General features: G+C 39.3%; 1 protein-coding gene across 18 annotated transcripts in view; it reads left to right on the top strand.

The window, feature by feature from the left end:
• The window catches only part of ppip5k2 (diphosphoinositol pentakisphosphate kinase 2), a 70,401-nt gene extending 56,435 nt beyond the window's left edge, over positions 1-13,966 (top strand). For 13 of the 18 annotated variants that reach the window (XM_021601598.3, XM_090233662.1, XM_021601597.3 and 10 more), the window contains 3 exons: positions 6,444-6,587; positions 6,678-6,773; positions 12,677-13,966. In XM_021601598.3, coding sequence (XP_021457273.2) covers positions 6,444-6,587; positions 6,678-6,773; positions 12,677-13,293 — 857 coding nt within the window. In that variant the 3' untranslated portion in view covers positions 13,294-13,966. Of the gene's footprint in view, positions 1-1,470; positions 1,534-6,443; positions 6,588-6,677; positions 6,774-12,676 lie in introns of all 18 variants that reach the window. The other 5 variants (XM_090233663.1, XM_090233658.1, XM_021601592.3 and 2 more) reach the window with 1 other exon arrangement.
• The last annotated feature ends 254 nt before the right edge of the window (positions 13,967-14,220 follow it).

The following is a 14,220-nucleotide window of genomic DNA, read 5'->3' as shown; positions in this document are numbered from 1 at the left end:
CCATTTAATAAATACAACAGACAGCAAAGTGGAGAAAAGGGTGTAGCGGCAGTAGCAGGAACAGTGGAATTTAGTGGTTAAAAACCTGGTACTTTCACACTGATTCATGGTAAATAATACAAGCGATTTCAATTAATAACAGGGGGAATAAAAACATAGCCAGATTTGCAGGAAATGCATTACAAAGGATGAAGAAGCAATACAACAAACATGCAGCTTCATTCTACTATTCAAATGTAAGAAATTCTACTATATACAGGTTGTTGTGGTGGCTTTGGCGCTGAGGTCCATGGGTGGCTTTTTGAACATTTTAGTGGATTCCTCATGTCTTACTCAGTGATGGGGGGAAAAGTACCCAATTGTCATACTTGAGTATAAGTAAAGATACCTTAACAGAAAATGACTCGCGTAAAAGTCACCCAGTAATATACTACTAATATACTAAGTCTAAAGGTATTTGGTTTGAAATATACTTCAGTATCGGAAGTATATGTAATTGCTAAAATATACTTAAGTATCAAAAGTAAAAGTATACATCATTTCAAATTCCTTATTAGGCAAACCAGACGGTACGGTTTTCTTTTTTTTTTTAAGTAGTCAAAAATATAAATAGGGAAGTTAAAGTACAGATTCTTCCAAAAACGACTTAAGTAAAAAAGAGCTACTTTAAGTAGTTTACACCACTGGTCTTACTCGGTGGTAGAAAGTTGGGTACTGTATTTGTTGAATATTATGTGAATGACCACAAATCAAAAGGGCAAATTTGGCTGCACTCAAATTATAAGAGATTAATTTAAAACAAAATAATGTTTCAGGAATGCTATTCTTATCTGTTTATAACTACAGAAATTATTTCAGAACAATCTGAGATGATGGGTGTCATGGCTTGCTAAACCATCTGTTTGAGTCATGAAGAAAATCCACATTTCTTAGATTGTGGCTGTCAAAAATGAACAGCTTTTCCTTTTAGTTTGACGCAAATTGATCAGGATCATCAAACTTTTAATTTATTACCCCGTAAAATCCAGGATTCTTTGCACTGTCACATAGAATGTATCCTATTTGTAATAATTTATAGCAGTGGAAAGATGCCGAAGCACCAGCAAGGTAAATGTAGGAAAACGAGTTGGTGGAAGGCAGGTGGTGAATGTACAGAGGCTACAGTAGATGTGGTTTGGGTTGGATTCTGCCCAATGCAAGGTCCAATGAAGTGTGGGACCAACAGGTGTCCAATGGCCTTTTTAGAAATGTTTCCGTCCTACCCCCCCTTAGCAGATAACAATTGTTAATCTTCACAAACTTTGCTCTGGCTGAGAGAATCCCAACAGTTAACTCACTACTAAAACAAGCGCTCCGTTTCCCACCTTTCTCACCTGCATGCCTTCTAATACTTGATTTATTTTGCCTTTTCCTAACCTCTATTCCTTTTAGCTGTTGTACATTTCAGGTACCTGTTTTTCTCTTTCTCAGAGGCCACGCGTGGGTCTGCTGTAAAACGATTTTCTATCTCATTTGCGCGACACCCAACCAATGGTATGTTTGCTTTTGTTAATTAAGATGCATCCTTACCTCATCCCTGTTGTCATTTTGATCTGGATAGAATCTTCCCTCCTCATGAGATCCTCTGCTAGTGTCAAAGCAGTGCACAGGGAATGTGATCCTAAACATTGAGACTTCTGAATGCTCATGCAGCCCTCCAAGATCATGTGCTTCTTTTGTTCGCCTGAAAAGTCCTCCTGTTTGTCACGCTATAGTTTAGGATTACATGGAGCTATTTTGTGACCTGCTAGGCTAGCTAGACCTGTCCCCTGCTTATCTGTTCATTTTAATAGTCAAAGTGCTGTAGTTTGGTTTGAATATGGCCTTCAATTTTTTCTTGATGACTTTTGTTGTGTTGGAGTTGGGTGACTGTATCACAACAATGTTGCCAATCTAAATGTTCCTTTAGAGGTATGGCAAATAGTTATACCGTTGATCTTGTAATGCTGCTGATCTAGTCAAATATGGTAATGCTGCTAATCTAGTCAAATGTGGTAATGCTGCTAATCTAGTCAAATATGGTAATGCTGCTAATCTAGTCAAATATGGTAATGCTGCTAATCTAGTCAAATGTGGTAATGCTGCTAATCTAGGCAAATGTAGTAATGCTGCTAATCAGGTAAATGTAGTAATGCTGCTAATCAGGTAAATGTGGTAATGCTGCTAATCTAGTCAAATGTAGTAATGCTGCTAATCAGGTAAATGTAGTAATGCTGCTAATCTAGGTAAATGTAGTAATGCTGCTAATCTAGGTAAATGTAGTAATGCTGCTAATCTAGGCAAATGTAGTGATGCTTTTAGTCCATGGCAAATATAACAATGCTGCTAATCTAGTCAAATATGGTAATGCTGCTAATCAGGTAAATGTAGTAATGCTGCTAATCTAGGTAAATGTAGTAATGCTGCTAATCTAGGCAAATGTAGTGATGCTTTTAGTCTATGGCAAATATGGTAATGCTGCTAATCTAGTCAAATGTGGTAATTCTGTTAATCTAGGCAACTATGGTAATGCTGCTAATCTAGTCAAATTTAGCTATAGTATCTATTGCACTTTTATATATTTTTATGTAAAGGCAACTTTTTAAATCAATGTGATATCTGGGATTAATATTTTCGTACATTTGGGCCGCATAAACCTGTCAGTCACCTCAGTTTGTGGTTAACGCTGTAATTTTGATGCAACAAAATATGATTTTGTACATTAAATCAATTTGCACTAATTTGATCATTTTGGATTATCGTTTTTTTCTGCTTTTCTAAATGGGTCAGTCTTTTCCAGTATGTTCTGTGGTAAGTGTTTTATTATGTTTAATTTACCCATTTATATCTTGTCTGAACGTTGTTTGGTGTTTTTAGTTCATATAGATTTCTGTTGTGTATAGTTCAGCTTCCTTTCTCAGTCTAGACCTCCACAGTCTCTTCAACGTAGTCTTCCCTGTTTTCTCCTTTCCTCAGACCCTTGGCTATGGAAATACCTTGAGTAGCTGTGTGCTTTAGTCCTGCCCCTCAGAACACTTTTGCTCATGAAAATGATAATTCTATTTGGTGCTGTTGACAGGTGCTGTCTATGATAAGTAATCTAAACCACAGCCATACAGTACATGTCCTACAGTCCAAAAAAGGTTTAGTATATTTGTTGATAAAATATTAAGATTTGTTATCATTGTTACTGTTAATTTCAGGCATATGCAGTACCAGTCAAAAGTTTGGACACACCTACTCAAGGATTTTTCTATATTTTTTTACTATTATCTACATTATAGAATAATAGTGAAGATGTCAAAACTATGAAATAACACATATGGAATGATGTAGTAACCAAAAAAGTGTTAAACAAATCAAAATATATTTGAGGTTTTCAAAGTAGTCACCCTTTGCCTTGATGACAGCATTGCACAATCTTGGCATTCTCTCAACCAGCTTTGCCTGGAATGCTTTGAGTAGGTGTGTCCAAACTTTTGACTGGTACTTTATATATTTACTTAATATACAGTTGAAGTCGGGAAGTTTACATACACTTAGGTTGGAGTCATTAAAACTTGTTTTTCAACCACTCCACAAATATATTGTTAACAGACTATAGTTTTGGCAAGTTGGTTAGGACATCTACTTTGTGCATGACACAAGTAATTTTTCCAACAATTGTTTACAGATATAATAAAAAATATAAGTAAAAATTATAAATATAATTCACTGTATTCCAGTAGGTCAGAAGTTTACATACACTAAGTTGACTGTGCCTTTCAACAGCTTGGAAAATTCAAGAAAATGATGTCATGGCTTTAGAAGCTTCTGATAGGCTAATTGACATCGTTTGAGTCAATTGGAGGTGTACCTGTGGATGTATTTCAAGGCCTACCTTCAAACTCAGTGCCTCTTTGCTTGACATCATGGGAAAATCAAAAGAAATCAGCCAAGACCTCAGAAAAAAAATTGTAGACCTCCACAAGTCTGGTTCATCCTTGGGAGCAATTTCCAAACGCCTGAAGGTACCACGTTCATTTGTACAAACAATAGTACACAAGTATAAACACCATGGGACCACGCAGACGTCATACCGCTCAGGAAGGAGATGTGTTCTGTCTCCTAGAGATGAACGTACTTTGGTGCGAAAAGTGCAAATCAATCCCAGAACAACAGCAAAGGACCTTGTGAAGATGCTGGAGGAAACATGTACAAGAGTATTTATATCCACAGTAAAGAGTCCTATATCGACAACCCGAAAGGGCGCTCAGCAAGGAAGAAGCCACTGCTCCAAAATCGGCATAAAAAAGCCAGACTACGGTTTGCAACTGCACATGGGGACAAAGATCATACTTTTTGGAAAAATTTCCTCTGGTCTGATGAAACAAAAATAGAACTGTTTGGCCATAATGACCGTCGTTATGTTTTCAGGAAAAAGGGGAAGGCTTGCAAGCCGTAGAACACCATCCCAACCATGAAGCACGGGGGTGGCAGCATCATGTTGTGGGGGTGCTTTGCTGCAGGAGGGACTGGTGCACTTCACAAAATAGATGGCATCATGAGGGAGGACATTGTGAAAACATTGAAGCAACATCTCAAGACATCAGTCAGGAAGTTGAAGCTTGGTCGCAAATGGGTCTTCCAAATGGACAATGACCCCAAGCATACTTCCATACTTGGCAAAATGGCTTAAGGACAACAAAGTCAAGGTATTGGAGTGGCCATCACAAAGCCCTGACCTCAAGCCTATAGAAAATGTGTGGGCAGAACTGAAAAAGCGTTTGCGAGCAAGGTCGTCTACAAACCTGACTCAGTTACACCAGCTCTGTCAGGAGGAATGGGCCAAAATTCACCCAACTTATTGTGGAAGCTTGTGCAAGGCTACCCGAAATGATTGACCGAAGTTAAACAATTCAAAGGCAATGTTACCAAATACTAATTGAGTGTTTATGAACATCTGTCCCACTGTGAATGTGATGAAATATAAAAGCTGTAATAAATCATTTATCTATACTATTATTCTGACATTTCACATTCTTAAAAGAAAGTGGTGATCCTAACTGACCTAAAACAGGGAATTTTAACTAGGATTAAATGTCAGGAATTGTGAAAAGCTGAGTTTAAATGTATTTGGCTAAGGTGTATGCAAACTTCCGACTTCAACTGTATATTTCTTGTTATAGGGAAAGTTAGAAGTTTAATAAGAAAGGGGGAAGATCCAATATATACCTTTTCCTGAGGGATCATATAGTGTAACTACAGTGTTATACATCCCTGCAAATATTTTCACACTTGGCCAACAAATACGTTTTTAATGATAAAGGAACTTTGTTCAAATCTAATATTTTTTATATTAATTTACATCATATCGCAAAATGTGTCTTTCTACAGAGTACCCATGTTTTTCATCCATGGTGTGTTACTCATTGGGGAGGTATTCATACAAATAAATGTGGTTATTGCTTAAAATGATAAGCTCAATTGATTTTAGTTATATATTTAGCAAACCTATTTTGTTCAATGTATTGACTCAATGACATGCTAATGGGGAAGATTTTGATGCTGTTTTTTAGTGATCAAATAAATGTCCCCTTTTGCCCTCCGTTGTTTTAACCAGAGAAGCCATGCTCATTGTAACATACTAACTGAAAAATGTTTTCTGCGTCATCACCTTTGTCTTGCAGTGTCTCAGACACATTTATTTACACTTTGGTGGCAAAACAAGCAATGTATAGAGAGAATCATGGTACCATCTAAACCGCTGCGGAAATATTTTCAATAACCACAAATATTGTATTTTCATTGTATTTGAAGCTGGTGTACAAAACCCAAAGTAAAAGACGCAAAAACAAAACTTATGAACGGGAAGCATAGAAATAGAACAGATCTACCTCTTCTTAGACTTGCTTTCAATGAGAGTAACAGATCTATAACTCATATTTTTATGCAAATTTCATCAGGTTGCCCAAAAAGTTACAACTTGTAGCTTTTAAATTAAATGTAAAATAAAAAAAATTAAGACCGCTTTTTCTCCTGAACGATATTGTGGTGTTTGTTAGACCACTTTGTTCAATCTCTCCCCAACGTCCATCAAAGGCTTCAGGGCTATATAAACCAAACTGTATTCCCAACTAGGTTAACATTCACTCTTGTGTTTCTTCTCATCCTGGCTGTGACAGTCGTGATGGGTATTGCTTTCAGTGGGATATACTTTGTATCATACATCTGCCTGCATCCTACAGTATTCACCTCAATCAGATCTGATTTTTGTCGGTAGTGTTTTATTTTGTTTGCTGTCACTTGGAGATAATGGAAGCATTGTGATTTTTGTCTGCCGATTTTCAAATAATACAATGTTCTCTGTCATGAGTAGTCCCCAGAGGGCTTGTAGTGTTCTCCGTATTGTCGGCTTATCGTCTGGAGGCGTTTCCACCCTCTAGGTTTTGAGCTGTACTCCATGGTTCCGTCCATATGCCCCCTGGAGACCCTGCACAACTCGCTCTCGCTGAAACAGATAGACGACTTCCTGGCTTCCATCGCTGCATCTCATGAGTCACTCCTGGACATCTCTGCCTCCTCCCCAGGTACTTATCGCTGCTCATCGTACAGTACAAATTATCAACGGTAATTTGTTGCCGCTCGCATCTCAATGTCTTTTTTTTTGTGTTCGACAGCTGCGAAAAAAACTCCTTTGAACACTTACACCCCTGCAAAGATATTGCCCTGCCCTTTCACGCAAGGCAAGAAGAATCTGGACAAGGCTGCAACTGGTAAACGATTTAGGGTTGAATACCCATCACTTGCTATAGTAGTACTGTAACTAATAGGCTTGCTCTGTCTATGTACTCTTTATTTGACCATTCTTTGGGCTATTCCAGCATTATAGATGTGACATAAGAAATAAAGCAAATACGCTTTTGGTCCTGAGTGGCGCAGAGGTCCTCGGCACTGCTTCTCAGTGCTAGAGGCGTCACTACAGACCCTGGTTTGATTTCAGGCTGTATCACAACCGGCCGTGATTGGGAGTCCCATAGGGCGGGGCGCAATTGGCACAGCGTCATCCGGGTTTGGCCAGAGTAGGCCGTCATTGTAAATAAGAATTTTGTTCTTAACTGACTTGCTTAGTTAAATAAATTTTAAAAAATGGATGTGACATGAAATGTACAAGATTTCAGGGGAGATTGAACATATTAGAAAAAAGTCTGTGTTTGTAAGTCTTTTAGAATGAACGGCTTGACTGAACACAAAAACAACCATTTTGAAAAGATTGTCTTGCATTATTACTTTGGAGAGGAGAAGCAACGATTATGGATGTGAAACTCTCCGTTATGGATGTGACAATCTGAAACAGTCAGATTTCTTGATCAAAATCTATCGTATTGTAACACAAGTGTTGTCATCTGGAATGTTTTTTAGAATGTCAAACGAAGTGGAACTACATAATTATGGTCCAGAATACTGAATAGTATTCTGCAATGCAAGGCAACACTCCAAACAGAGTATTTTTTTTTTTACAAATTAAAAAAAAAAAACATCTTTATCAATGACCATTACTAGTTGAATGTAGACATGGGATTATTTTTTATTCTATTTTTTGTATTTTCTTAAAAGGGTGGATCAATTTTAATATTGAGGATAGATTGTAGCTTCCATCAAAGTAATTGTCTGCATCATTTCCAATCTCCCATATATTTTCGGTGTACATATATTTATATATACACTACCGTTCAAAAGTTTGGGGTCACTTAGAAATGTCCTTGTTTTTGAAAGAAAAGCACATATTTTTTCCTTTAATATAACATCAAATTGATCAGAAATACAGTGTAGACATTGTTAATGTTGTAAATGACTATTGTAGCTGGAAACGGCTGATTTTTAATGGAATATCTACATAGGTGTACAGAGGCCCATTATCAGCAACCATCACTCCTGTGTTCCAATGGCACATTGTGTTAGCTAATCCAAGTTGATCATTTTAAAGGGCTAATTGATCATTAGAAAACCCTTTTCCAATTATGTTAGCACAGTCGAAAACTGTTCTGATTAAAGAAGCAATAAAACTGGCCTTCTTTAGACTAGTTGAGTATCTGGAGCATCAGCATTTGTGGGTTCAATTACAGGCTCAAAATGGCCAGAAACAAAAATCTGTATTTAAAAAAAAAAAATGCCTTTTTTTTTAACGAGGCAAGTCAGTTAAGAACACATTCTTATTATCAATGACGGCCTAGGAACGGTGGGTTAACTACCTGTTCAGGGGCAGAACGACAGATTTGTACCTTGTCAGCTCGGGGATTCAATCTTGCAACCTTACGGTTACTAGTCCAACGCTCTAACCACCTGCCTTACATTGCACTCCACGAGGAGTCTGCCTGTTACGCGAATGCAGTAAGAAGCCAAGGTAAGCTGCTAGCTAGCATTAAACGTATCTTATAAAAAACAATCAATCATAATCACTAGTTAACTACACATGGTTGATGATATTACTAGTTTATCTAGCGTGTCCTGCGTTGCATATAATTGATGCATTCGCGAAAAAGGTCTGTCGTTGCTCCGTGTACCTAACCATAAACATCAATGCCTTTCTTAAAATCAATACACAAATATATATTTTTAAACCTGCATATTTAGCTGAAAGAAATCCAGGTTAGCAGGCAATATTAACCAGGTGAAATTGTGTCACTTCTCTTGCGTTCATTGCACGCAGAGTCAGGGTATATGCAACAGTTTGGGCCGCCTGGCTCATTGCGAACTAATTTGCCAGAATTTTACGTACTTATGACATAACATTGAAGGTTGTGCAATGTAACAGGAATATTTAGACTTATGGATGCCACCCGTTAGATAAAATACCCAACGGTTCTGTATTTCACTGAAAGAATAAACGTTTTGAGATGATAGTTTCCGGATTCTACCATATTAATGACCTATGACTCGTATTTCTGTGTGTTATTATGTTATAATTAAGTCAATGATTTGATAGTGCAGTCTGACTGAGCGATGGTAGGCAGCAGCAGGCTCGTACGCATTCATTCAAACAGCACTTTCGTGCGTTTTGCCAGCAGCTCTTCGCAATGCTTCAAGCATTGAGCTGTTTATGACTTCAAGCCTATCAACTCTTTGAGATGAGGCTGGTGTAACGGCTAGTTAGTTAGCGGGGTACGCGCTAATTGCATTTCAATCGGTGACGTCACTCGCTCTGAGACTTGGAGTCGTTGTTCCCCTTGCTCTGCAAGGGCCGCGGCTTTTCTGGAGCGATGGGTAACGATGCTTTGAGGGTGGCTGTTGTCGATATGTTCCTGGTTCGAGCCTAGGTAGGGGCGAGGAGAGGGACGAAAGCCATACTGTTACACTGGCAATACTAAAGTGCCTGTAAGAACATCCAATAGTCAAAGGTATATGAAATACCAATGGTATAGAAATAAATAGTCCTATAATTCCTATAATAACTACAATCTAAAACTTCTTACCTGTGAATATTGAAGACTCATGTTAAAAGGAACCACCAGCTTTCATATGTTCTAATGTTCTGAGCAATGAACTTAAACGTTAGCTTTTTTACATGGCACATATTGCACTTTTACTTTCTTCTCCAACACTTTGTTTTTGCATTATTTAAACCAAATTGAACATGTTTCATTATTTATTTGAGGCTAAATTGATTTTATTCATGTATTATATTAAGTTAAAATAAGTGTTCATTCAGTATTGTTGTAATTGTCATTATTACAAATAAAAAAAAATTAAATCGGCCAATTTAATCGGTATCGGCTTTTTTTGGTCCTCCAATAATCGGTACCGGCGTTGAAAAATCATAATCGGTCGACCTCTAGTCTCAACGTCAACAGTGAAAAGGTGACTCCGGGATGCTGGCCTTCTAGGCAGAGTTGCAAAGAAAAAGCCATATCTCAGACTGGCCAATAAAAATAAAATATTAAGATGGGCAAAAGAACACAGACACTGGACAGAGGAACTCTGCCAGCACCGGATTTCTATTGGCCAGATTTTTTTCAACTGCACTGTGATGTTTCACAAAAGTTCTGAACCTTTCTATTCTCATAGTTTCTACAGATTGTAAATTAAAGGTAAAATTTTTTGCTAAAATAATTATTATATTATTGATCGATTGACTGACTTTTGAAATCACCCAGTAGTGCCATCTGCAGTGTTAGCTCTAGGTTAATGTTGCAATTCTTCAGCCATTCCTGGACCTATGACCAAAAATTAGCTACATATGGACAATACCAAAATAAATGATCTAATAACTCTGCCTCCTTGCAAAATCTGCAGAGCTGGGAACGTTGTATCCCCTATATAAACTCAGCAAAAAAAGAAACGTCCTCTCACTGTTAATCGCGTTTATTTTCAGCAAACTTGACATGTGTAAGGATTTGTATGAACATAACAAGATTCAACAACTCTGACATAAACTGAACAAGTTCCACAGACATGTGACTAACAGAAATGGAACAATGTATTCCTGAACAATGGGAGGGGGGGGGGGTCCAAATCAAAAGTAACAGTCAGTATATGGTGTGGCCACCAGCTGTATTAAGGACTGCAGTGCATTTCCTCCTCATGGACTGCACAAGATTTGCCAGTTCTTGCTGTGAGATGTTACCCCACTCTTCCACCAAGGCACCTGCAAGTTCGCAGACATTTCTGGGGGGAATGGCCCTAGCCTTCACCCTCCAATCTAACAGGTCCCAGACGTGCTCAATGGGATTGAGATCCGGGCTCTTCGCTGGCCATGGCAGAACACTGACATTCCTGTCTTGCAGGAAATCACGCACAGAACAAGGAGTATGGCTGGTGGCATTGTCATGCTGGAGGGTCATGTCAGGATGAGCCTGCAGGAAGGGTACCACATGAGGGAGAAGGATGTCTTCCCTGTAACTCACAGCATGAGATTGCCTTCAATGACGACAAGCTCAGTCCGATGATGTTGTGACATACCGCCCCAGACCATGACGGACCCTCCACTTCCAAATCGATCCCGCTCCAGAGTACATGCCTCGATGTAACGCTCATTCCTTCAACTATAAACGCGAATCCGACCATCACCCCTGGTGAGACAAAACCACGACTCCTCAGTGAAGAGCACTTTTTGCCAGTCCTGTCTGGTCCAGCGACGATGGGTTTGGGCCCATTGGCGATGTTGTTGCCGGTGATGTCTAGTGAAGACCTGCCTTAGAATATGCCTACAGGCCCGCAGTCCAGCCTCTCTCAGCCTATTGCGGACTGTCTGAGCACTGATGGCGGAATTGTGCGTTCCTGGTGTAACTCGGACAGTTGTTGTTGCCATCCTCTACCTGTCCCGCAGGTGTGATGTTCGGATGTACCGATCCCTGTTACACGTAGTCTGCCACTGCGAAGACGATCAGCTGTCCGTCCCGTCTCCCTGTAGTTCTGTCTTAGGCTTCTCACTGTACGGACATTGCAATTTATTGCCCTGGCTACATCTGCAGCCCTCATGCCTCCTTGCAGCATGCCTAAGGCACGTTCACGGAGATGAGCAGGGACGCTGGGCATCTTTCTTTTGGTGTTTTTCAGAGTCAGTAGAAAGGCCTCTTTAGTGTCCTAAGTTTTCAAAACTGTGACCTTAATTGCCTACCATCTGTAAGCTGTTAGTGTCTTAACGACCGTTCCACAGGTTCATATTCATTAATTGTTTATGGTTCATTGAACAAGCATGGGAACAGTGTTTAAACACATTACAATGAAGATCTGTGAAGTTATTTGGATTTTTACAAATTATCTTTGAAAGACAGGGTCCTGAAAAAGGGATGTTTCTTTTGTTGCTGTGTTTATATAACATTCTATTGGTTGCAATAATTTGGTATAATTTAAATTGAAAAAATTCTAAGTTTTGAATCCGGCGTCGTTTTGCATGTCAATTCATAAACCATGTGCCATGGAATTGGTACATCGCAAATCTCTTCCCAACTATTTAGCAATTTATATGGCACAGCTGTCAAGAGTTCCTTACTTTTTCCCACTTGCCTCTTCCTTTTTTGCGGTATTGCTACAATTAGTTGGTTGAAATAGACATGAGATTATTTGTTTTTCACCTTTTCTGAAATATTGTGTTAAAATAGACATGAATATGCAAATGAGCAATATGCAGATTAAGCTGTTTGGTATTCCCCCCCCCCACACAAAAATACCAAAAGCAGCAGCTACTCTTCCTGGGGTCCACACAAAACATGAAACATGACATAATATGGAACGTTAATAGACAAGAACAGCTCAAGGACAGAACTGTGTCAATTTAAAAAAGGCACACGTAGCCTACACATCAATACATACACAAACTATATAGGTCAAATAGGGGAGAGGCGATGTGAGCTTTTTCTTTACCTGTTTTTTGACATGTGCCTACTGTTAGTCTGCACTCCAAAATATAATTAGGAACGTGGTTTCGATAATTAGGAACGTGGTTTCATTCTGAAATGATTGACAAGTTTTTCTCAGGTTGACCTTCCGCTGGAACTTTTTTCCTTATTCAGTCACAATGTTCTTGTGAATGGAGAATGCCAAGTTGACACATCTGAAAGCTCAGTAACGGCTGGAGATTAACTCTACTATTTGAGATGAACTGAAGTCCATTTCACCAGCGGTGTGAGCTATGCTCACAGTTGACCATGCTCATTGAGCTTCCTTTTCTCCTTCACAGGGATCAGCTCATCGCCCACTAAAGAACCCCGGTCTGGCCCTGCTGACCCTTCCCCAAACGCTGCAGCCGGGGATAAAGCGTCCCAGCCGTCCCCTTCTCAGCCCACCACAGAAAGTAAAGCAGCCCTGCAATCCTCCTCTGAGGACCTGGAACCTCCTACTGGATTCTCAGCCACCCTGAACCCAGCAACTCAACACGCCTCCGAAGAGAAACTGGAAGCCTCAACCCCAGACAAATGGGTCAAGCAGACTCTGCAGCATGATGCCCAAAGTTGCAAAGTGCCACCACAAACCCAGAGTGGTGACGTGTCACCACAATCCCCTGCCAAAGTCCCTTCAAAGAACCCTACCCAAGATAACCTGACTTGTAAAATGTCCCCACACTCACCTTCCAAAGAAATCCAGAGTGGTAAAGTGTTACCACAAACGTTTACCCAGGATGCACCAAGTGGTAAAGTGACGCCACAAGCCCCTTCCCTAGACCCCACAGAAAAGGGGTCCGAGACTTCACCCCATGACAGAGTTCACCAGGGACTGAATTCTAAAGGGACTCTTGGAGAAGGTGCCATGTCTTTGACCACCAGCAAGGAAAGGGAGGCAAAGCTGGACTCCAAATAAACAGATGTTCTGTTCAAGGTCAAAACAGTATTTCAATTGTTACATAATTAGGATTAGATTAACCAGAAATCACATTCTCGTCTAGACTAGGGTTATTTGTTACAAAATGCTGTTACTCATTTAGCTGAGCTTACAACATGGCAATTTCATGATGTTTCAATGTTTCTAGGGAGGGTGTCACTGTTGCACAGTGGGTGTGTGAAAGGCACACTTAACTAAGACATGTGTTTGTGATTGTCTCTGCTACTGTATGACTGCTTCCCATTTGATTCACCTGTTGCTAGCGTCTTGTATATTTTAATGTAATGCCGATGTATAGAATTGAAATGTTGAATATTCTGCTGCCTACATCTCGCTGGATTCCTGAACTGAGACTAATGGAATGGATGTTCTGGCTCATCTTGAGCCTACAAGGTCCAAGCTATGTTTTTAAAGGGTCAGATAAAATATACTTGTTTCCTGTACAGGGTACATATGTTTTTCACCTATATTTTCAGACCTACTCTGAGCTTGCACTTCATTTCCCATTCATGAAACTGGAATCGGAAGTGTCTGCCTTGTGCACACTGTAATGACCATCATTCTCTTTATTACATTGTAATCAAACATATAATTGTTGTGTGTGTGTATATATATATATATATTCAGAATAAAAGTTCAGGGAAAATTCTAATCTTTGGTTTAACTGTCACTTCATTAGTTCTTTACTACAAGTTGTGCTTGTTGTTGTGCAACAACTGTCATTCATGTGTCTATTTGTCTGTCCAAACCATTCTATTTCTTTTGATATGAGAGGTACAATTATGGAAATATTCCTCTAGATAATGTTATTCCCACAGTATATATGTGTTAGCAGGGGAAACACTATTACATCATATTACACAAAACATTTAGCAGGCCTAGACATTGGAGTAATGACGACAGTTA

The sequence above is a fragment of the Oncorhynchus mykiss genome, chromosome 5 (assembly GCF_057628025.1).
Source record: "Oncorhynchus mykiss isolate SJ-2025 chromosome 5, ASM5762802v1, whole genome shotgun sequence".
Lineage (NCBI taxonomy): Eukaryota > Metazoa > Chordata > Actinopteri > Salmoniformes > Salmonidae > Oncorhynchus > Oncorhynchus mykiss.
Note: the sequence above shows the minus strand (reverse complement) of the source record. Positions and strands in the feature narration are given on the sequence as shown.